General features: G+C 47.7%; 1 protein-coding gene across 4 annotated transcripts in view; it reads left to right on the forward strand.

Moving 5' to 3' along the window:
- The window catches only part of LOC121570217 (latent-transforming growth factor beta-binding protein 1-like), a 153319-nt gene that overhangs the window by 36705 nt on the left and 91756 nt on the right, over window positions 1–24858 (forward strand). For all 4 annotated transcript variants that reach the window (XM_041881703.1, XM_045221705.1, XM_045221703.1 and 1 more), the window contains exon 4: window positions 19521–19654. In XM_041881703.1, coding sequence (XP_041737637.1) covers window positions 19521–19654 — 134 coding nt within the window. The remainder of the gene's footprint in view (window positions 1–19520; window positions 19655–24858) is intronic.

The following is a 24858-nucleotide window of genomic DNA, read 5'->3' on the forward strand; positions in this document are numbered from 1 at the left end:
ATTGATTTGCATTTTAATGAGGGAAATAAGTATTTGACCCCCTCTCAATTAGAAAGATTTCTGGCTCCCAGGTGTCTTTTATACAGGTAACGAGCTGAGATTAGGAGCACACTCTTAAAGGGAGTGCTCCTAATCTCAGCTTGTTACCTGTATTTTTATTTATTTATTTATTTCACCTTTATTTAACCAGGTAAGCCAGTTGAGAACAAGTTCTCATTTACAACTGCGACCTGGCCAAGATAAAGCAAAGCAGTGCGATAAAAACACAGAGTTACATATGAGTTACATATGGGGTAAAACAAAACAAAGTCAAAAATACAACAGAAATAAATATATATACAGTGTGTGCAAATGTAGCAAGTTATGGAGGTAAGGCAATAAATAGGCTATAGTGCAAAATAATTACAATTAGTATTAACACTGGAATGATAGATGTGCAAGAGATGATGTGCAAATAGAGATACTGGGGTACAAATGAGCAAAATAAATAACAATATAGGGATGAGGTAGTTGGGCGGGCTAATTTCAGATGGGCTGTGTACAGGTGCAGTGATCGGTAAGGTACTCTGACAACTGATGCTTAAAGTTAGTGAGGGAGATAAGTGTCTCCAGCTTCAGAGATTTTTGCAATTTGTTCCAGTCATTGGCAGCAGAGAACTGGAAGGAATGGCGGCCAAAGGAGGTGTTGGCTTTGGGGATGACCAGTGAGATATACCTGCTGGAGCGCATACTACGGGTGGGTGTTGCTATGGTGACCAATGAGCTAAGATAAGGTGGGGATTTGCCTAGCAGTGATTTATAGATGGCCTGGAGCCAGTGGGTTTGGCGACGAATATGTAGTGAGGACCAGCCAACAAGAGCGTACAGGTCACAGTGGTGGGTAGTATATGGGGCTTTGGAGACAAAACGGATGGCACTGTGATAGACTACATCCAATTTGCTGAGTAGAGTGTTGGAGGCTATTTTGTAAATGACATCGCGAAGTCAAGGATCGGTAGGATAGTCAGTTTTACGAGGGCATGTTTGGCAGCATGAGTGAAGGAGGCTTTGTTGCGAAATAGGAAACCGATTCTAGATTTAACTTTGGATTGGAGATTCTTAATGTGAGTCTGGAAGGAGAGTTTACAGTCTAACCAGACACCTAGATATTTGTAGTTGTCCACATACTCTAGGTCAGACCCGTCGAGAGTAGTGATTCTAGTCGGGTAGGCGGGTGCAAGCAGCGTTCGGTTGAAGAGCATGCATTTAGTTTTACTAGTGTTTAAGAGCAGTTGGAGGCTACTGAAGGAGTTTTGTATGGCATTGAAGCTCGTTTGGAGGTTTGTTAACACAGTGTCCAATGAAGGGCCAGATGTATACAAAATGGTGTCGTCTGCGTAGAGGTGGATCTGAGAGTCACCAGCAGCAAGAGCGACGTCAGTGATATACACAGAGAAAAGAGTCGGCCCAAGAATTGAACCCTGTGGCACCCCCATAGAGACTGCCATAGGTCCAGACAACAGGCCCTCCGATTTGACACATTGAACTCTATCAGAGAAGTAGTTGGTGAACCAGGCGAGGCAGTCATTTGAGAAACCAAGGCTATTTAGTCTGCCAATAAGAATGCGGTGGTTGACAGAGTCGAAAGCCTTGGCCAGGTCAATGAAAACGGCTGCACAGTACTGTCTATTATCGATCGCGGTTATAATATCGTTTAGGACCTTGAGCGTGGCTGAAGTGCACCCATGACCAGCTCGGAAACCGGATTGCATAGCGGAGAAGGTATGGTGGGATTCGAAATGGTCGGTGATCTGTTTGTTAACTTGGCTTTCAAAAACTTTTGAAAGGTAGGGCAGGATGGATATGGGTCTGTAACAGTTTGGATCTAGAGTGTCACCCCCTTTGAAGAGGGGGATGACCGCGGCAGCTTTCCAATCTCTGGGGATCTCAGACGTTACGAAAGAGAGGTTGAACAGGCTAGTAATAGGGGTTGCGACAATTTCGCGGCTAGTTTTAGAAAGAAAGGGTCCAGATTGTCTAGCCCAGATGATTTGTAGGGGTCCAGATTTTGCAGCTCTTTCAGAACATCAGCTGTCTGGATTTGTGTGAAGGAGAAGCGGGGGGGGCATGGGCAAGTTGCAGCGGAGGGTGCAGAGCTGGTGGCCGGGGTAGTGGTAGCCAGGTGGAAAGCATGGCCAGCCGTAGCAAAATGCTTGTTGAAATTCTCGATTATTGTAGATTTATCGGTGGTGATAGTGTTTCCTAGCCTCAGTGCAGTGGGCAGCTGGAAGGAAGTGCTCTTATTTTCCATGGACTTTACAGTGTCCCACAACTTTTTGGAGTTAGTGCTACAGGATGCAAATTTCTGTTTGAAAAAAGTTAGCCTTTGCTTTCCTAACTGCTTGTGTATATTGGTTCCTAACTTCCTGAAAAGTTGCATATCGCGGGGGGCTATTTGATGCTAATGCAGTACGCCACAGGATGTTTTTGTGCTGGTCAAGGGCAGTCAAGTCTGAGGAGAACCAGGGGCTATATCTGTTCTTAGTTCTGTATTTTTGAATGGGGCATGTTTATTTAAGATTGAGAGGAAATTACTTTTAAAGAACAACCAGGCATCCTCTACTGACGGAATGAGATCTATATCCATCCAGGATACCTGGGCCAGGTCAATTAGGAAGGCCTGCTCGCTGAAGTGTTTTTGGGAGCGTTTGACAGTGATGAGGGGTGGTCGTTTGACCGCGGACCCGATTACGGACGCAGGCAATAAGGCAGTGATCGCTGAGATCCTGGTTGAAGACAGCGGAGGTGTATTTAGAGGGTAAGTTAGTCAGGATGATATCTATGAGGGTACCCATGTTTACGGATTTAGGGTTGTACCTGGTAGGTTCGTTGATAATTTGTGTGAGATTGAGGGCATCTAGTTTAGATTGTTGGATGGCCGGGGTGTTAAGCATATCCCAATGTAGGTCACCAAGCAGTACAAACTCTGAGGATAGATGGGGGGCAATCAATTCACATATGGTGTCCAGGGCACAGCTGGGGGCTGAGGGGGGTCTGTAGCAAGCGGCAACAGTGAGAGATTTATTTCTGGAAAGGTGGATTTTTAGAAGTAGAAGCTCAAACTGTTTGGGCACAGACCTGGATAGTATGATAGAGCTCTGCAGGCTATCTCTACAGTAGATTGCAACTCCACCCCCTTTGGCAGTTCTATCTAGACGGAAAATGTTATAGTTGGGGATGGAAATTTCAGAATTTTTGGTGGCCTTCCTAAGCCAGGATTCAGACACTGCTAGAACATCAGGGTTGGCGGAGTGTGCTAACGCAGTGAATAACTCAAATTTAGGAAGGAGGCTTCTGATATTTATGTGCAGAAAACCAAGGCTTTTACGGTTACAGAAGTCAACAAATGATAGCTCCTGGGGAGTAGGAGTGATACTGGGGGCTGCAGGGCCTGGGTTAGCCTCTACATCACCAGAGGAACAGAGGAGGACTAGAATAAGGATACGACTAAAGGCTTTAAGAACTGCTCTTCTAGTGCGTTGGGTACATAGAATAAAGGGGGCAGTTCTCCGGGCGTTGTAGAAAAGATTCAGGGCATTATGTACAGAAAAGGATATGGAAGGATATGAGTACAGTTGAGGTAAACCTAAGCGTTGGGTAACAATGAAAGAGATAGCATCATTGGAGGCACCGATTGAGCCGGTCTCGGCGTGTATGGGGGGTGGAACAAAGGAACTATTTGAGGCAGTTTGAGAGGGACTTGTCACGGTTCAGACAGACGACCAGAGGACCACAATTGCGTCACCAGAAAGTTTATTAAACTTAAGGGAAAAGGGAAGTAGGGGAGTGAATGAAGGCTCCAGGGGTAACAGGGATCCCGTCCAATGCGCTGGCTGTGCCCCCCAGTGGCAGCGATCCTCGTCCATGAAGCGGTGGTGGGTGGTCCAGAAGTCCTGGGGGAGACAGACACAACAGGGCGGAATGAAACCAGGCAGCAGTACAGTTCAAGGAAATCCAAAATACGTGGTAGCAAGGCAGAAGGCTGGTCAGAGTTACCGGGATTGAAGAGTAGTCAGAAGTCGTAATGGCAGAAGCAGGTCTGGATCTCCTGAGGCAGAAGAGTATCCAAAAACAGGCAGGTCCGGGGTCACACAAAACCAGGGTGAGCCAGAGCGCGAGCAAACAGGTTCGGGTGTGAGCTTTGCAGACGATCTGACACCGGAGAGCTGAAAGACAGGGCCTTAAATACTGGGAGAGGTAGTGGGTAATGCAGCGCAGCTGGCAGAGTAATTAGAGCAGAGCAGAGCAGGGACAGGTGGAGCTAGTTAGGCTGAGTAGAGAGAGTGGTGAGCAGAGTGGAAGAAAATTAAGGTGGTAACCCGGTGGAGTGAGAGGCCCACGACAGAACCCCCAAGGGACGGCCCCAGAAGTCCCAAGAGCAGCACCACGCCGGGCGGGAGGAGGGGAGCCGGAGGAGGGCTGAGAACTCCTCCGAACGGTCCGAGTGAACGTCCTCATCCTCGGAGGAAGCCGGAGGGCCGTGGTCGGGAGATGGGACAGGTCCCGAGACAGGATCAGGCACAGGACAGGAAGCCGGCCGGGCCGGGCCGGTTAGGGACCCCTCTGGGGCGGCCCCTACGGATTGCAGGTTGATCAGGATGCCGGTGGTGGAAAGCGGTGATGAGAGTCCTATCCACAATCCGACTAGCTGGCACCCAGGTCCTTTCCTCAGGTCCATAGCCCTCCCAGTCAATGAGGTACTGGAGACCCCTACCCCTCCGTCTGGACCGAAGCAGGCGGCGGGCCGGTGTAAACCAGACCACCATCGACGAGCCGTGGAGGAGGAGCCAGGCGCAGGGGACCAGCGGACTCTCATGGATGGGCTTAATCTTGGACACATGGAAAGTGGGGTGCACCCTCAGGAATTAGGCAGTTGGAGCCGGACAGAGCAGTTGGGCTAATCACTCTTATGATAGGGAATGGGCCAATGAACCGAGGTGCCAGCTTCTGCGACTCCACCCTGAGTGGCAGGTTCTTCGATGACAACCACACCCTTTGACCAACATGGTAGGGAGCAGGAATTCTCCGACGGTTGGCCCCGGTAGTGGCTAGCTGGCAACGGACCTGAGGAGTGTGGCTCGGGCTTGTGACCAGGTGCGGCGACATCGACGGGCAAAAGCAAGTGCAGATGGGCAAGTACCTCCTCCTCCTGGCTGGCAAATAGAGGAGGCTGGCTATCCATAAACACATTGGAAAGGGGACATACCGATGGCAGAGCAGGTCAGAGAATTGTGTGCGTACTCCACCCATGTCAATTGCTGCGACCAGGAGTGGGGGTTGCGTGAAGTCATGCATCGCAGTGCCTTCTCGAGCTCCTGATTAGCCCGCTCTGACTGCCCATTGGATTGGGGATGGAATCCGGAAGTCAGACTGACTGTGGCTCCCAGCAGGTGACAGAACTCCTTCCAAAAAGCGGAGGAGAATTGTGGACCACGGTCAGAAACTACATCCTTAGGCAGTCCGTGGATCCGGAAGACGTGTTCCAGGACCACCTGGGCGGTCTCCTTGGCGGTTGGGAGCTTGGGGAGGGGAATGAAGTGTGCCATCTTGCTGAAAGCGGTCAACGATGGTGAGAATGACGGTCATGCCACTTGAAGGGGGCAGCCCCGTGACAAAGTCAAGGGCGATGTGAGACCAGGGACGTCTGGGCACAGGCAGGGCTGCAGCAATCCGGCTGGGGGCTGGCAGGACGACTTGTGTTGGTTGCAGATGGGGCAGGCTTGGACGAATTCCCGTACATCCTTCCTCAGAGAGGGCCACCAGAACCTCTGGGCGAGCAGGTTGTAAGTGCGGGTGGAGCCAGGGTGACAAGCTAGGCGGGAGTCATGTCCCCACTGAATGACCTGGGACCTCAGGTCTTCGGGGACAAAAAGGCGGTCAGCTGGGCAAGTGCTGGGACCTGGCTGGTTACGGAGAGCCTCCAGCACCTGTTCCTCAACAGCCCAGGTCAGAGCTGCAACGATGCAGGGACTTGGCAGAATCGACACAGGGTCCTTGGAGGGGGTGTCATCCTTCTGGAATTGACGGGAGAGGGCGTCTGGCTTGGTGTTGCGTGATCCAGGCCGGTATGACAGAGTGAAATTAAACCTGGTGAAGAACAGGGCCCAGCGGGACTGCCTGGAGTTCAACCGTTTGGCCGTCGTGGATGTACTCCAAGTTCTTATGATCGGTCCAAACGAGAAATGGAATGGTGGACCCCTCCAGCCAGTGGACGCCACTCCTCCAAGGCAAGCTTCACAGCCAGCAGCTCACGGTTCCCTATGTCGTAATTGCACTCAGAGGGGGACAAACCGACGTGAGAGAAAAAGGCACAGGGATGGAGCTTCCTATCCTCCGCAGCCCACTGAGAAATCACAGCACCAACTCCCACATCCGAGGCGTCCACCTCCACAATGAAGTGCCGGTCCACATCAGGCATCTGGAGGATGGGAGCGGAGGTGAACCTCACCTTGAGGGTACTGAAGGCTTTGTCGGCTGCTGGGGTCCAGGTGAAGGGTTGCTTGGTGCTGGTTAGAGCAGTGAGAGGGAGCAGCAACGGTACTGTAGTTCCGGATAAACTTCCTATAGAAGGTGCAAACCCCAGAAACTGTTGCAGCTTCTTTCTGTTCTCCGGAACTGGCCATGAAGTGACTGCGATACTTTGGCAGGATCCATTTGGATACTTCCCTCTGCCACTATGTACCCCAGGAAGGCCACTGTCTTGACGTGAAACTCACATTTCTCTGCCTTGGCGTGGGGGGAATTCTCCAGAAGACGATGAAGGACTTGCTGGACATGGCGGGTGTGTTCAGACAGGTTTCTGGAGTAAATTAAGATGTCATCCAGGTAAACGAAGACAAACTTGTTTAACATGTCCCGCAGTACATCATTCACTAGAGCCTGGAACACAGCAGGAGCATTGGTGAGGCCAAAAGGCATAACCAGATACTCGTAGTGGCCTGTTGGTGTATTGAATGCGGTTTTCCATTCATCTCCCTCCCGGATCCGCACTAGGTGGTAAGCGTTTCTGAGATCCAACTTGGTAAAAACAGTGGCTCCCTGGAGCAACTCAAAAGCAGAGGTGAGCAGAGGCAGAGGGTAACGGTTTTTCACTGTGATGTCGTTGAGTCCCCTGTAGTCGATGCAGGGGCGAAGAGATCCGTCCTTCTTCCCCACAAAGAAGAAGCCAGCACCAGCAAGAGATGAAGATGAACGGATTAATCCTGCGGACAGAGAGCCATTGATGTAGTCCTCCATGGACTTTCTTTCAGGAGCAGACAACGAATAAACGACCCCTTGGAGGAGCTGTTCCAGGGAGGAGGTCGATGGCACAGTCGTACGGTCGGTGAGGGGGCAGAGATGTGGCTCTTGCTTTGTTAAACACCTCTCTGAGACCATGGTAGCATTCTGGGACATTGGAGAGGTCAGGGCGGAGTTAGTAGGTACTGGCCGAGGGGAGGCAGCAAGCAGGCAGGGTCGGTGGCAGTCCTCTCCCCACTCCTGATCACCCTGGTCACCCAGTCGAGCTGAGGGTTGTGCGCGGGAGCCATGGGTAACCCAGGATGAGGGGGTTGGCCTGGAGAGGGGAGCAGGTGAAACTGGATAGTTTCTTGATGGTTTCCGGACAGACCCATCGGGACCGGGGGGCCGTGACATGAGTGACCGATCCGAGTAAGTGTCCGTCCAGTGCCCCGGGCAGGAATAGGAGGTGTCAAACGGAGGTTCTCCAGTCCCAGTTGGCGTGCCAGCTTGATGTCCATTATGTTGGCTTCGGCGCCAGAATCCACCAGAGCAGCCAGGGTGTGAGTAGAGTCAGAGCGGCGGAGGTGAACTTGCAGCAGGGGGTTTGCGGTGGAGGACTGGATGGTCATTGAACTCAACCGGACTCCCCTACGCCCGGTGAGCTTCGGCCCTTTAAAGGGCAGGTTACCACACGATGTCCATCACCTCCACAATAGAGGCAGAGGTTTGAGGTGAAGCGCGCGCTGGCGCTCTGCAGGAGTGAGGGAGGCTCGCCCAATCTCCATAGGCTCAGACTAGTTCAAGCTGACCTGGGTGAGTGGCAGTAGATGACAGGAGCCCAGTCGGATCTCTCCCAATGCCGGTAGTAGGTGGACCTTGGCGCCCCCTCTCCGACAACGGGTCTGTATCCCTCTGTCGATCCTGACAGTCAGTGCGATGGCTTCATCAAGAGTGGAAGGCAGTTCATGGGAGACCAACTGTCCCTTATAGTCAGCCAAACTATGGAAGCGCAGCAACCGATGGTGTGTTCCAAGAATCGTCTCTAGCCAGGGTTCGGAAGTCGATGGAATGGTCTGCGACTGTACGTCTGCCTTGTCGAATACTGAACAGTTCACGAGACGCCTCTGCGGTGGGTGAATCCAGGTCAAACACCTTCAGCATCTCCTCAGCAAACAGGTCGAAGGTTGCACATGCGGGGGGTTTGACGTTCGAACTCTGCTGTTCCCCAGAGTCGAGCTCGGCCCGTCAGGTGAGTGATGGCATACCCAACTTTAGCCCCCTCCGTGGCGAAGGTCCTTGGCTGCAAGGAGAACTGAAGTCGGCAGCTGGTCAGGAATGGCCGGACCTGGGTTGAATCGCCGGGTGAACCTTCGGGTTTCCAATCTTGGTTCCGGGCGAGCCGCGCTGCAATGACCGGGCAGGTAACGCGGGGCTGGGCTGGTGGGCAGAGTGGCTGGGGTAAGGTTGGTGAGGGGTGAATGATCATGGCGAGTTGTTGTTGCTGCTGCTGGAACTGCTGCTCATGCTCATCGGTTTCCATGTCGGGGAAGTGTGTGCGCTGAGTCCATAATGGTCAGATCGTACTGTCACGGTTCAGACAGACGACCAGAGGACCACAATTGCGTCACACCAGAAAGTTTATTAAACTTAAGGGGAAAAAGGGAAGTAGGGAGTGAATGAAGGCTCCAGGGGTAACAGGGATCCCGTCCAATCGCTGGGTCTGTGCCCCCAGTGGCGGCGATGCGTCCTATGAAGCCGGTGGTGGGTGGTCCAGAAGTCCTGGGGGAGACACAGACACAACAGGCGGAATGAAACCAGGCAGCAGTACAGTTAAAGGGAAATCCAAAATACGTAGTAGCAAGGCAGAAGGCTGGTCAGAGTTACCGCGGTTGAAGAGTAGTCAGGAGTCGTAATGGCAGAAGCAGGTCTGGATCTCCTGAGGCAGAAGAGTATCCAAAAAACAGGCAGGTCCGGGGTCACAAAACCAGGGTGAGCCAGAAGCGCAAGCAAACAGGTTCGGGTGTGAGCTTTTGCGACGATCTGACACCGGAGAGCTGAAAGACAGGGCCTTAAATACTGGTAGAGTTGGTGGGTAATGCAGCTGGAGAGTAATTAGAGCAGAGCAGAGCAGGGACAGGTGGAGCTAGTTAGGCTGAGTAGAGAGAGTGGTGAGCAGAGTGGAAGAAAATTAAGGTGGTAACCCGGTGGAGTGAGAGGCCCATGACAGGACTAGGGGTTCTACAGTGAAATTGTATAATAAGAACTAACTCAAACAGCAATAGGCAAGGCATATTGACAAGGGAGAGAGGCATAAAGCAATCACAGGTGTTATTAGAGAGAGCTAAGACAACAACTGGTAATAGCGATAAAGTTTGGGCTGAGGCTAAACAGAATAAACAGGACAGGGTACCGTGTAAAGGAACAGTCCAGCAGGCATCAGCTGTGCAGCTGAGTGATCATAAGGTCCAGTGAACAGCAATATGTGAGTCCGAGAGCAGTTCAAATTGGTGCTTCAGCACAGCTAGCAGGGAGCACAGTTGTAGTTTGCGTGTGCTAGCGGGCCGGGGCTGGCAGATGGATCTTCGTGGTCGTCGCAACGGGAAGCCTGTTGAAACCACATCAGACGATTTTGTCGGCAAACCAGTCGTGTTGGATCGGCGGGGCCCAGTGTCAACACTAGGAGGTCCCGTCCGGTTGACAGAGAGGTAGATAGCCGGGACCATATTGGTACCATAGAGGTAGTAGGGTGTATTTTGGGTACTGGTGATTGGGGAGGTGAGGGGAGAACCACAGAAAGCACTAGATCTGAAAGAATTGGATAGGTATCAACAGTAAATCAAACGTTTATTTGTCATATGTGGTCCTCTGGTCCTCTGGTCCCCTGGTCCTCTGGTCCTCTGGTCCTCTGGTCCTCTGGTCCCCTGGTCCTCTGGTCCCCTGGTCCTCTGGTCCTCTGGTCCCCTTGTCCTCTGGTCCTCTGGTCCCCTGGTCCCCTGGTCCTCTGGTCCTCTGGTCCCCTGGTCCTCTGGTCCCCTGGTCCTCTGGTCCCCTGGTCCCCTGGTCCCCTGGTCCTCTGGTCCCCTGGTCCCCTGGTCCTCTGGTCCTCTGTAGCTCAGCTGGTAGAGCACGGCGCTTGGAACGCCAAGGGTAGTGGGTTCGATCCCCGGGACCACCCATACACAAAAAAAAATGTATGCACGCATGACTGTAAGTCGCTTTGGATAAAAGCGTCTGCTAAATGGCATATTATTATTTATTATTAGATGGGCCTGAGGCTAGCTCAAGGCTAACTGGTGCTTGCTATAGGGCAATGGTAATTAGCCAACAACAGGTTGCAGCTAGCTAGCTGGTTGCGATGATCCGGCGCAAGGGTCCAGTGATTCCGGCAGAAAGTCCGATAAGCTCTGGGTCGATAGCACGCTGTGCAGACTGGCCGACGAATTATCCAGGCTAGAGCTAGAGCTGGCTGGTGGATAGTGTAGGCCACGGACAATGGTGAAGACGCTAACGGTGACTAATAGCAAGTAGCCATTCAGTTGCAGCTACACTAGTTTCAGCTTAAGGTTCTTGATGAAAGTTATAAAGAAATAATAGAATCCTTTCCACGTTGGGTGAGGCGGGTTGCAGGAAAGTATATTTAGTTAAAGAATGAAAAGTAAAAATTGAGAAATATATACAAAATAGACAAAAAAAACAAGAAACGGGATATTTACACTAGGACAATGAATAAAACCGCGACCGCACTGCTACGCCATCTTGGATCAATAAAAGACACCTGTCCACAGAAGCAATCAATCAATCAGATTCCAAACTCTTCACCATGGCCAAGACCAAAGAGCTCTCCAAGGATGTCAGGGACAAGATTGTAGACCTACACAAGGCTGGAATGGGCAACAAGACCATCGCCAAGCAGCTTGGTGAGAAGGTGACAACAGTTGGTGCGATTATTCGCAAATGGAAGAAACACAAAATAACTGTCAATCTCCCTCGGCCTGGGGCTCCATGCAAGATCTCACCTCGTGGAGTTGCAATGATCATGAGAACGGTGAGGAATCAGCCCAGAACTACACAGGAGGATCTTGTCAATGATCTCAAGGCAGCTGGGACCATAGTCACCAAGAAAACAATTGGTAACACATTATGCCGTGAAGGACTGAAATCCTGCAGCGCCCGCAAGGTCCCCCTGCTCAAGAAAGCACATATAGAGGCCCGTCTGAAGTTTGCCAATGAACATCTGAATGATTCAGAGGAGAACTTGGTGAAAATGTTGTGGTCAGATGAGACCAAAATCGAGCTCTTTGGCATCAACTCAACTCGCCGTGTTTGGAGGAGGAGGAATGCTGCCTAAGACCCCAAGAACACCATCCACACTGTCAAACATGGAGGTGGAAATATTATGCTTTGGGGGTGTTTTTCTGCTAAGGGGACAGGACAACTTCACCGCATCAAAGGGATGATGGACGGGGCCATGTACCGTCAAATCTTGGGTGAGAACCTACTTCCCTCAGCCAGGGCATTGAAAATGGGTCGTGGATGGGTATTCCAGCATGACAATGACCCAAAACACACAGCCAAGGCAACAAAGGAGTGGCTCAAGAAGAAGCACATTAAGGTTCTGGTGTGGCCTAACCAGTCTCCAGAGCTTAATCCCATAGAAAATCTGTGGAGAGAGCTGAAGGTTCGAGTTGCCAAACATCAAGCTCGAAACCTTAATGACTTGGAGAAGATCTGCAAAGAGGAGTGGGACAAAATCCCTCCTGAGATGTGTGCAAACCTGGTGGCCAACTACAAGAAACGTCTGACCTCTGTGATTGCCAACAAGGGTTTTGCCACCAAGTACTAAGTCATGTTTTGCAGAGGGGTCAAATACTTATTTCCCTAATTAAAATGCAAATCGATTTATATCATTTTCTACATGCGTTTTTCTGGATTTTTTTGTTGTTATACTATCTCTCACCATTCAAATAAACCTACCATTAAAATTATAGACTGATCATGTCTTTGTCAGTGGGCAAACATACAAAATCAGCAGGGGATCAAATACTTTTTTCCCTCACTGTACATACATTTTTTATGGAAACATGGACTTGGCTGTGCCTCTGCTAATGATAAGCTATTTCTTGGCCAGTACATTGTTGTCTCCCTGTAGGCATATGAAGATTGTTCAGCGCTCTGATAAGGCTGAACGTCTCTAATGTTTTGTCTCTTTATCCTCCCCCTTTATAAACCATTTAGAAATGGCTCTCAACACCACCCATATTGTTGTGCTCTTTTCTCTCCTGTCAAAAATTGATTTATTTTTGTCCTTTGACCTCTGTTACCATGACCCAGACCTGTCTGAGTGGTTTTAGTGTGGCAGCTGACAATTTGATATGGTTATGCTGTAAAGAAAAAACCTCTACTACTGCTGTCTCTGGCAATATCGCTCAGCAGCCCTGTACCAGATTACCAGATTTCTCTTCCTCTCGTGTAAACAAGTCACATTTCATTTGGACTGAGGGACATTTAGCAGTGGTTAGGAATAGAGAGGCTTTGCAGGGCTTCTTTTGGAGGGTTTTGTTCTACTTCAATCCTACATTATCCTAACCCTCCTCTCCTTGCCCACACCCCCCACCCTGCTCTCCATACCCCCCTGCCACCCATCCCCTATTGTCCTTTCACTCTGTCTGTCATGTTTGATTGGGCCTTGTCAGGGGGCTACAGGGCGGTCTCGTTGTTTTGGACCAGCTCCCACTCCCCTCCTCTCTCCTCTCCTCTCCCTCCTCCAGTGTTGAGGATGTGTCTGGGTTTCCTCACCCGTCTCACTGGGGGAGATTAGGTTCATTCTCTGGGTTTCTGGACAGTGCTTTTGTCTCATATCCCTCTCTCTGAGTGGGAGGACATGAGACGACTGACGCAATGATTTAGGTCCCGTAGCCCCCCATAATCTTCACCTAGGAGGTGTGGGCCTTGGAGGGTTCATATAGGTCAAAGCGTTGATAGAGCTATTAAGTATAGCCCTCAGCAGAATAGGTACAGTGGCTTGCGAAAGTATTCAACCCCCTTGGCATTTTTCCTATTTTGTTGCCTTACAACCTGGAATTAAAATGGATTTTGGGGGGGGTTGTATCATTTGATTTACACAACATGTCTACCACTTTGAAGATGCAAAATATTTTTTATTGTGAAACAAACAAGAAATAATACCAAAAAAAAGAAAACTTGAGCGTGCATAACTATTCACCCCCCCAAAGTCAATACTTTGTAGAGACACCTTTTTCAGCAATTACAGCTGCAAGTCTCTTGGGGTATGTCTCTATAAGCTTGGCACATCTAGCCACTGGGATTTCTGCCCATTCTTCAAGGCAAAACTGCTCCAGCTCCTTCAAGTTGGATGGGTTCCGCTGGTGTACAGCAATCTTTAAGTCATACCACAGATTCTCAATTGGATTGAGGTCTGGACTTTGACTAGGCCATTCCAAGACATTTAAATGTTTCCCCTTAAACCACTTGAGTGTTGCTTTAGCAGTATGCTTAGGGTCATTGTCCTGCTGGAAGGTGAACCTCCGTCCCAGTCTCAAATCTCTGGAAGACTGAAACAGGTTTCCCTCAAGAATTTCCCTGTATTGAGCGCCATCCATCACTCCTTCAATTCTGACCAGTTTCCCAGTCCCTGCCGATGAAAAACATCCCCACAGCATGATGCTGCCACCACCATGCTTCACTGTGGGAATAGTGTTCTCGGGGTGATGAGAGGTGTTGGGTTTGCGCCAGACATAGCGTTTTCCTTGATGGCCAAAAAGCTCAATTTTAGTCTCATCTGACCAGAGTACCTTCTTCCATATGTTTGGGGAGTCTCCCACATGCCTTTTGGCGAACACTAAACGTGTTTGCTTTTTTTTTTAAGCAATGGCTTTTTCTACCCACTCTTCCATAAAGCCCAGCTCTGTGGAGTGTACGGCTTAAAGTGGTCCTATGGACAGATACTCCAATCTCCGCTGTGGAGCTTTGCAGCTCCTTCATCTCTTTGTTGCCTCTCTGATTAATGCCCTCCTTGCCTGGTCCGTGAGTTTTGGTGGGCGGCCCTCTCTTGGCAGGTTTGTTGTGGTGCCATATTCTTCAAATTTTTTAATAATGGATTTAATGGTGCTCCGTGGGATGTTCAACGTTTCTGATATTTTTTTATAACCCATCCCTGATCTGTACTTCTCCACAACTTTGTCCCTGACCTGTTTGGAGAGCTCCTTGATGTTCATGGTGCCGCTTGCTTGGTGGTGCCCCTTGCTTAGTGGTGTTGCAGACTCTGGGGCCTTTCAGAACAGGTGTATATATACTGAGATCATGTGACACTTAGATTGCACACAGGTGGACTTTATTTAACTAATTATGTGACTTCTGAAGGTAATTGGTTGCACCAGATCTTATTTAGGGGCTTCATAGCAAAGGGGGTGAATACAAATGCACGCACCACTTTTCCGTTATTTATTTATTTGAATTTTTTGAAACAAGTTATTTTTTAATTTCACTTCACCAATTTGGTCTATTTTGTGTATGTCCATTACATGAAATCCAAATAAATATCCATTTAAATTACAGGTTGTAATGCAACAAAATAGGAAAAATGCCAATTTATTTTATTTTTATTTTATTTCACCTTTATTTAACCAGGTAAGCCAGTTGAGAACAGGTTCTCATTTACAACTGCGACCTGGCCAAGATAAAGCATAGTAGTGCAATAAAACAACAACACAGAGTTACATATGGGGTAAAAAACATAAAGTCAGAAATACAACAGAAAATATATATACAGTGTGTGCAAATGTAGCAAGTTATGGAGGTAAGGCAATAAATAGGCTATAGTGCAGAATAATTACAATAGTATTAACACTGGAATGCTAGATGTGCAAGAGATTATGTGCAAATAGAGATACTGGGGTGCAAATGAGCAAAAAAAATAACAATATAGGGATGAGGTAGTTGGGTGGGCTAATTTCAGATGGGCTGTGTACAGGTGCAGTGATCGGTAAGGTGCTCTGACAACTGATGCTTAAAGTTATTGAGGGAGATAAGAGTCTCCAGCTTCAGAGATTTTTGCAATTCGTTCCAGTCATTGGCAGCAGAGAACTGGAAGGAATGGCGGCCAAAGGAGGTGTTGGCTTTGGGAATGACCAGTGAGATATACCTGCTGGAGCGCAGACTACGGGTGGGTGCTGCTATGGTGACCAATGAGCTAAGATAAGGCGGGGATTTGCCTAGCAGTGATTTATAGATGGCCTGGAGCCAGTGGGTTTGACGACGAACATGTAGTGAGGACCAGCCAACAAGAGCGTACAGGTCACAGTGGTGGGTAGTGTATGGGGCTTTGGAGACAAAACGGATGGCACTGTGATAGACTACATCCAATTTGCTGAGTAGAGTGTTGGAGGCTATTTTGTAAATGACATCGCCGAAGTCAAGGATCGGTAGGATAGTCAGTTTTACGAGGGCATGTTTGGCAGCATGAGTGAAGGAGGCTTTGTTGCGAAATAGGAAGCCGATTCTAGATTTAACTTTGGATTGGAGATTCTTTATGTGAGTCTGGAAGTTGAGTTTACAGTCTAACCAGACACCTAGGTATTTGTAGTTGTCCACATACTCTAGGTCAGACCCGTCGAGAGTGGTGATTCTAGTCGGGTGGGCGGGTGCCAGCAGCGTTCGATTGAAAAGCATGCATTTAGTTTTACTAGTGTTTAAGAGCAGTTGGAGGCTACTGAAGGATTGTTGTATGGCATTGAAGCTCGTTTGGAGGTTTGTTAACACAGTGTCCAATGAAGGGCCAGATGTATACAAAATGGTGTCGTCTGCGTAGAGGTGGATCTGAGAGTCACCAGCAGCAAGAGCGACATCATTGATATACACGGAGAAAAGTGTCGGCCCAAGAATTGAACCCTGTGGCACCCCCATAGAGACTGCCATAGGTCCAGACAACAGGCCCTCCGATTTGACACACTGAACTCTATCTGAGAAGTAGTTGGTGAACCAGGCGAGGCAGTCATTTGAGAAACCGAGGCTATTTAGTCTGCCAATAAGAATGCGGTGGTTGACAGAGTCGAAAGCCTTGGCCAGGTCGATGAAGACGGCTGCACAGTACTGTCTATTATCAATCGCGGTTATAATATCGTTTAGGACCTTGAGCGTGGCTGAAGTGCACCCGTGACCAGCTCGGAAACCGGATTGCATAGCGGAGAAGGTACGGTGGTATTCGAAATGGTCAATTATCTGTTTGTTAACTTGGCTTTCGAATACTTTCGAAAGGCAGGGCAGGATGGATATAGGTCTGTAGCAATTTGGATCTAGAGTGTCACCCCCTTTGAAGAGGGGGATGACCGCGGCAGCTTTCCAATCTCTGGGGATCTCAGACGTTATGAAAGAGAGGTTGAACAGACTAGTAATAGGGGTAGCGACAATTTCGGCGGCTAGTTTTAGAAAGAAAGGGTCCAGATTGTCTAGCCCAGCTGATTTGTAGGGGTCCAGATTTTGCAGCGCTTTCAAAACATCAGCTGTCTGAATTTGTGTGAAGGAGAAGCGGGGGGGGCATGGGCAAGTTGCAGCAGAGGGTGCAGAGTTGGTGGCCGGGTTAGTGGTAGCCAGATGGAAAGCATGGCCAGCTGTAGCAAAATGCTTGTTGAAATTCTCGATTATTGTAGATTTATCGGTGGTGATAGTGTTTCCTAGCCTCAGTGCAGTGGGCAGCTGGGAGGAAGTGCTCTTATTCTCCATGGACTTTACAGTGTCCCAAAACTTTTTGGAGTTAGTGCTACAGGATGCAAATTTCTGTTTGAAAAAGTTAGCCTTTGCTTTCCTGACTGCTTGTGTATATTGGTTCCTAACTTCCCTGAAAAGTTGCATATCGCGGGGGCTATTTGATGCTAATGCTGTACGCCACAGGATGTTTTTGTGCTGGTCAAGGGCAGTCAAGTCTGAGGAGAACCAGGGGCTATATCGGTTCTTAGTTCTGTATTTTTTGAATGGGGCATGTTTATTTAAGATTGAGAGGAAATTACTTTTAAGGAACAACCAGGCATCCTCTACTGACGGAATGAGATCTATATCCATCCAGGATACCTGGGCCAGGTCAATTAGGAAGGCCTCCTCGCTAAAGTGTTTTAGGGAGCGTTTGACAGTGATGAGGGGTGGTCGTTTGACCGCGGACCCGTTACGGACGCAGGCAATAAGGCAGTGATCGCTGAGATCCTGGTTGAAGACAGCTGAGGTGTATTTAGAGGGTATGTTAGTCAGGATGATATCTATGAGGGTACCCATGTTTATGGATTTAGGGTTGTACCTGGTAGGTTCGTTGATAATTTGCGTGAGGTTGAGGGCATCTAGCTTGGATTGTAGGATGGCTGGGGTATTAAGCATATCCCAATTTAGGTCACCAAGCAGTACAAACTCTGAGGATAAATGGGGGCAATCAATTCACATATGGTGTCCAGGGCACAGCTGGGGGCTGAGGGGGGTCTGTAGCAAGCGGCAACAGTGAGAGACTTATTTCTGGAAAGGTGGATTTTTAGAAGTAGAAGCTCAAACTGTTTGGGCACAGACCTGGATAGTATGATAGAGCTCTGCAGGCTATCTCTACAGTAGATTGCAACTCCACCCCCTTTGGCAGTTCTATCTAGACGGAAAATGTTATAGTTGGGGATGGAAATTTCAGAATTTTTGGTGGCCTTCCTGAGCCAGGATTCAGACACTGCTAGAACATCAGGGTTGGCAGAGTGTGCTAACGCAGTGAATAACTCAAACTTAGGAAGTAGACTTCTGATATTTATGTGCAAGAAACCAAGACTTTTGCGATTACAGAAGTCATCAAATGATAGCGCCTGGGGAGTAGGAGTGATACTGAGGACTGCAGGGCCTGGGTTAGCCTCTACATCACCAGAGGAACAGAGGAGGACTAGAATAAGGATACGGCTAAAGGCTTTAAGAACTGGTCTTCTAGTGCGTTGGGTACATAGAATAAAGGGGGCAGATTTCCGGGTGTTATAGAAAAGATTCAGGGCATTATGTACAGACAAGGATATGGAAGGATATGAGTAAAGTGGAGGTAACCCTAAGCGTTGGGTAACAATGAAAGAGATAGCATCGCTAGAGTCATCAATTGAGTCGGTCTCCGCGTGTATAGGGGGAGGTGCAAAGGAGCTATCTAATGCAGGTTTAGCTAGGCTGGGGGTCTACAGTGATATAGTACAATTAGAAATAACCGAAACAACAATAAACTAACCATGTTTGGGCTGAGGCTAAACATAAACAGGATGTAGTACCGTAAAAAGGAACAGTCCAGCAGATATCAGCTGTATAGCTGAGTTATCATAAGGTCTGGTGGTGAAGCACTAGTAAGAGGCCACGGCTAGCGGGCCAGGGCTAGCAGATGGATGGAATCTTCGTGGTTAACGTCGTAACCACATCAGACGATTTCGTCCGCAGACCAGTCGTGTAGGATCGGCGGGGCTCCGTGTCAACACTAGGTGGTCCCGTCCGGTTGACAGAGAGGTAGATAGCCGGGAGATGGGCGATGGGCCTAGCTCAGGATGATTTGATTAGCCAGACCACAGCGTCCGTTTTGTTGTAGCTGGCTGGTGGTAGCTAGCTGGTAGCGATGAAATCCGGAGTTAAAGGTCCAGTGATTCAGTGATTCCGGCGGAAAAACTGATATGTTCTGGGTCGATAACGCGCTGTGCAGACTGGCCGAATATCCGGTGATCAATGTCCAGTGATTAAAATTAATCCCGCAGAAAAAAATCCAATGTCCTGGGTGAAACACCGCTAGCTGTGGCTAATAGCAAATAGCAAGTAGCTAGTTAGCTGGCTAGCTAGTTTCAACTGGAGATTCTAGATTCTAGATAAAGGTAAGTCAAGGTAAGTCAATAATAGAATCCGTTCCACATTGAGTGAGGCGGGTTGCAGGAAAGTATATCTTGTAGAAGGATGAAAAGTCTGATAGGGAAATATGTACGAAAAATAGGGTATTTACAGGCTATTTACAGACAGACGATAAAAACACAACTGCACTACTACGCCATCTTGGAATGATCCTAGGAGGATAAATACTTTTGCAAGGCACTGTATTTAATCATTTGCTTTTGGTTCTGTTGCAGATTTAACCCTATGACTGTATGGTGCAAGTTTCAGAACAAACTAATTGTTAATGTATTATTTCAAGGATGTGAACACAGTGGATTATGTACATAGATTAAATTGTTCTTTACAGTGTTTGACAGTTGTTGTTTTTTCCCTTACAGAATCCAGCCTGGTAGCCAGCAGTTTGTCCTGAAGCCCAAGTACTACCACACACACACCACACACACCCAGACGCACGTCCAACACCAGCCTGACAGACCCATTCCCCTGACGGTGGGACACAACCCCATTCACGGTGAGTAGCCCATCCTGTTACTGTATTAACTTAACCTAAGCTCCATAAGAACTGGAAAAGAGCGCCACCATGTGATAGTTTCCAAAGAGGTGTTGGTTTAGATTATAGGTACAACTGTCCCAGGGTTCCGGGTAGAGGACAGAAATCACCTGTAGGAGACAGAAATACAATCCACACTTTATTACCACACATCAAACAGACACACACACAGCAAACAGGAAGAGGAATAGAATCAGTGAAAGTGATAGTGGTTTTCTGTAGGACAGAAGGAACAGGGAATACAGTGCCTTGCAAAAGTATTCATCTCCCTTGGCGTTTTTCCTATTTTGTTTCATTACAACCTGTAATTTAAATAGATTTTTATTTGGATTTCATGTGATGAACATACACAAAATAGTCCCAATAGGTGAAGTGAAATTAAAAAAATAACTTGTTCCAAAATAATTCAAAAAAATTAATAACGGAAAGGTGGTGTGTGCATATGTATTCACCCCCTTTGCTATGAAGCCCCTAAATAAGATCTGGTGCAACCAATTACCTTCAGAAGACACATAATTAGTTAAATAAAGTCCACCTGTGTGCAATCTAAGTGTCACATGATCTCAGTATATATACACCTGTTCTGAAAGGCCCCAGAGTCTGCAACACCACTAAGCAAGGGGCACCACCAAGCAAGCGGCACCATGAAGACCAAGGAGCTCACCAAACAGGTCAGGGACAAAGTTGTGGAGAAGTACAGATCAGGGTTGGGTTATAAAAAAATATCCGAAACTTTGAACATCCCACAGAGCACAATTAAATCCATTATTTAAAACTGTGAAGAATATGGCACCACAACAAACCTGCCAAGAGAGGGCCGCCCACCAAAACAAGGAGGGCATTAATCAGAGAGGCAACAAAGAGACCAAAGATAACCCTGAAGGTGCTGCAAAGCTCCACAGCGGAGATTGGAGTATCTGTCCATAGGACCACTTTAAGCCGTACACTCCACAGAGCTGGGCTTTTTGGAAGAGTGGCCAGAAAAAGCCATTGCTTTAGAAAAATAAGCAAACACGTTTGGTGTTCACCAAAAGGCATGTGGGAGACTCCCCAAACATATGGAAGAAGGTACTCTGGTCAGATGAGACTAAAATTGAGCTTTTTGGCCATCAAGGAAAACACTATGTCTGGCGCAAACCCAACACCTCTCATCACCCCGAGAACACCATCCCCACAGTGAAGCATGGTGGTGGCAGCATCATGCTGTGGGGATGTTTTTCATCGGGAGGGACTGGGAAACTGGTCAGAATTGAAGGAATGATGGATGGCGCTAAATACAGGGAAATTCTTGAGGGAAACCTGTTTCAGTCTTCCAGAGAATTGAGACTGGGACGGAGGTTCACCTTCCACCAGGACAATGACCCTAAGCATACTGCTAAAGCAACACTTGAGTGGTTTAAGGGGAAACATTCAAATGTCTTGGAATGGCCTAGTCAAAGCCCAGACCTCAATCCAATTGAGAATCTGTGGTATGACTTAAAGATTGCTGTACACCAGCGGAACCCATCCAACTTGAAGGAGCTGGAGCAGTTTTGCCTTGAAGAATGGGCAAAAATCCCAGTGGCTAGATGTGCCAAGCTTATAGAGACATACCCCAAGAGACTTGCAAAATATTTTGCATCTTCAAAGTGGTAGGCATGTTGTGTAAATCAAATGATACAAACCCCCCAAAAATCTATTTTAATTCCAGGTTGTAAGGCAACAAAATAGGAAAAATGCCAAGGGGGGTAAATACTTTCGCAAGCCACTGTATATATTACAACAGCGTGGCAGCAGTGTTGGCTATACAGTAATAATAGCAGTGATGCAATATTTACAAATCAACAATGGCATAGCAATGGGCTAGCACATGATAGTAATGGCTATAGTAGTGTTAGCGGTGCTAGCATGGTAATATTATTGGCTGGTAATAAATATACAGTAATACACAGGGGCTAGTAAGCTAACATGCTACAGAGCAATAATGCAGGCGAACAGGTTACATAACACAAATTGTAGCATGCTGTAGTAAGGGGCTAGAATAGCATAGGCAGTATAAAACAGGATGCAATTAGTGACTAGCATAGTATACAATATGTACGGGGGAGCTACCATAGTAACCTAGTAGGGCTATAGGTAATAGCACACAGTAGTATGTATGTACAGTAAGGGCAAGTTTGCATCAGTGTTAGTGGCTACAAAGGCTAGGATGTTAACATGCTAACAAGAGTCCATGTTGGATGTTGCTATGACCATATCAGGAAGTGACTGGGTGCGTGATGACATCACTGGTCGGCCATTTTAGGTAAGGATATATAATGACATGACTGGCAGCCATCTTGGCCCATAGAAAGCAATGGGGAGAGATTTCAAATAAAATCAAATCAAATTGTATTGGTCATTTACACGTATTTAGCAGATGTTATTGCGGGGGTAGCAAAACGCTTGTGTTCCTAGCTCCAACAGTGCAGTAGTATCTAACAATTCACAACAATACACAAATCTAAAAGAATGGAATTAAGAAATATATAAATATTAGGACGAGCAATGTCGGAGTGGCATTGACTAAATACAGTAGAATAGAATACAGTATATACAATGGGGAAAAAAGTATTTAGTCAGCCACCAATTGTGCAAGTTCTCCCACTTAAAAAGATGAGAGAGGCCTGTAATTTTCATCATAGGTACACGTCAACTATGACAGACAAAATGAGAATTTTTTTCTCCAGAAAATCACATTGTAGGATTTTTAATGAATTTATTTGCAAATTATGGTGGAAAATAAGTAGTTGGTCATTAACAAAAGTTTCTCAATACTTTGTTATATACCCTTTGTTGGCAATGACACAGGTCAAACGTTTTCTGTAAGTCTTCACAAGGTTTTCACACACTGTTGCTGGTATTTTGGCCCATTCCTCCATGCAGATCTCCTCTAGAGCAGTGATGTTTTGGGGCTGTCGCTGGGCAACACAGACTTTCAACTCCCTCCAAAGATTTTCTATGGGGTTGAGATCTGGAGACTGGCTAGGCCACTCCAGGACCTTGAAATGCTTCTTACGAAGCCACTCCTTCGTTGCCCGGGTGGTGTGTTTGGGATCATTGTCATGCTGAAAGACCCAGCCACGTTTCATCTTCAATGCCCTTGCTGATGGAAGGAGGTTTTCACTCAAAATCTCACGATACATGGCCCCATTCATTCTTTCCTTTACACGGATCAGTCGTCCTGGTCCCTTTGCAGAAAAAACAGCCCCAAAGCATGATGTTTCCACCCCCATGCTTCACAGTAGGTATGGTGTTCTTTGGATGCAACTCAGCATTCTTTGTCCTCCAAACACGACGAGTTGAGTTTTTACCAAAAGTTCTATTTTGGTTTCATCTGACCATATGACATTCTCCCAATCCTCTTCTGGATCATCCAAATGCACTCTAGCAAACTTCAGACGGGCCTGGACATGTACTGGCTTAAGCAGGGGGGACACGTCTGGCACTGCAGGATTTGAGTCCCTGGCGGCGTAGTGTGTTACTGATGGTAGGCTTTGTTACTTTGGTCCCAGCTCTCTGCAGGTCATTCACTAGGTCCCCCCCGTGTGGTTCTGGGATTTTTGCTCACCGTTCTTGTGATCATTTTGACCCCCACGGGGTGAGATCTTGCGTGGAGCCCCAGATCGAGGGAGATTACCAGTGGTCTTGTATGTCTTCCATTTCCTAATAATTGCTCCCACAGTTGATTTCTTCAAACCAAGCTGCTTACCTATTGCAGATTCAGTCTTCCCAGCCTGGTGCAGGTCTACAATTTTGTTTCTGGTGTCCTTTGACAGCTCTTTGGTCTTGGCCATAGTGGAGTTTGGAGTGTGACTGTTTGAGGTTGTGGACAGGTGTCTTTTATACTGATAACAAGTTCAAACAGGTGCCATTAATACAGGTAACGAGTGGAGGACAGAGGAGCCTCTTAAAGAAGAAGTTACAGGTCTGTGAGAGCCAGAAATCTTGCTTGTTTGTAGGTGACCAAATACTTATTTTCCACCATAATTTGCAAATAAATTCATTAAAAATCCTACAATGTGATTTTCTGGATTTTTTTTCCTCAATTTGTCTGTCATAGTTGACGTGTACCTATGATGAAAATTACAGGCCTCTCTCATCTTTTTAAGTGGGAGAACTTGCACAATTGGTGGCTGACTAAATACTTTTTTTCCCCACTGTACATATGAGATGAGTAAAGCAGTATGTAAACATTATTAAAGTGACTAGTGTTCCATTATTAAAGTGGCCAGTGATTCCTTAGGGCAGCAGCCTCTAAGGTGCAGGGTTGAGTAGCCGGGTGGTAGCCGGCTAGTGATGGCTATTTAACAGTCTGATAGCCTTGAGATAGAAGCTGTTTTTCAGTCTCTCGGTCCCAGCTTTGATGCACCTGTACTGACCTAGCCTTCTGGATTATAGTGGGGTGAACAGGCCGTGGCTCGGGTGGTTGATGTCCTTGATTATCTTTTTGGCCTTCCTGTGACATTGGGTGCTGTAGGTGTCCTGGAGGGAAGGCAGTGTGCCCCCGGTGATGCGTTGGGCAGACCGCACCACCCTCTGGAGAGCCCTGCAGTTGCGGGCGGTGCAGTTGCCGTACCAGGCGGTGATACAGCCCGACAGGATGCTCTCAATTGTGCATCTGTAAAAGTTTCTGAAGGTCTTAATCAATTTATAACATTTTTTACATGCGTTTTTCTGGATTTTTTTGTTGTTATTCTGTCTCTCACGGTTCAAATAAACCTACCATTAAAATTATAGACTGATAATTTCTTTGTCAATGGGCAAACGTACAAAATCAGCAGGGGATCAAATACTTTTTTCCCTCACTGTACTAACAAAGCAATAGCAGCCTATAACAGATCAAATACACACATGAATCCATGTTCAGTGATGCACCTCAGGAGGCTGAAGAAATTTGACTTGGCCCCTAAGACCATCACAAACTTCTACAGATGCACAATTGAGAGCATCCTGTCGGGCTGTATCACCGCCTGGTATGGCAATTGCACCGTCCGAAACCGCAGGGCTCTCCAGAGGGTGGTGCGGTTAGCCCAGCGCATCACCAGGGGCACACTGCCTGCCCTCCAGGACATCTACAGCACCCGATGTCACAGGAAGGTCAAGAAGATCATCAAGGACTTCAGCCACCCGAGCCACGGCCTGTT

The sequence above is a fragment of the Coregonus clupeaformis genome, chromosome 1 (assembly GCF_020615455.1).
Source record: "Coregonus clupeaformis isolate EN_2021a chromosome 1, ASM2061545v1, whole genome shotgun sequence".
Classification (NCBI taxonomy): Eukaryota; Metazoa; Chordata; class Actinopteri; order Salmoniformes; family Salmonidae; genus Coregonus; species Coregonus clupeaformis.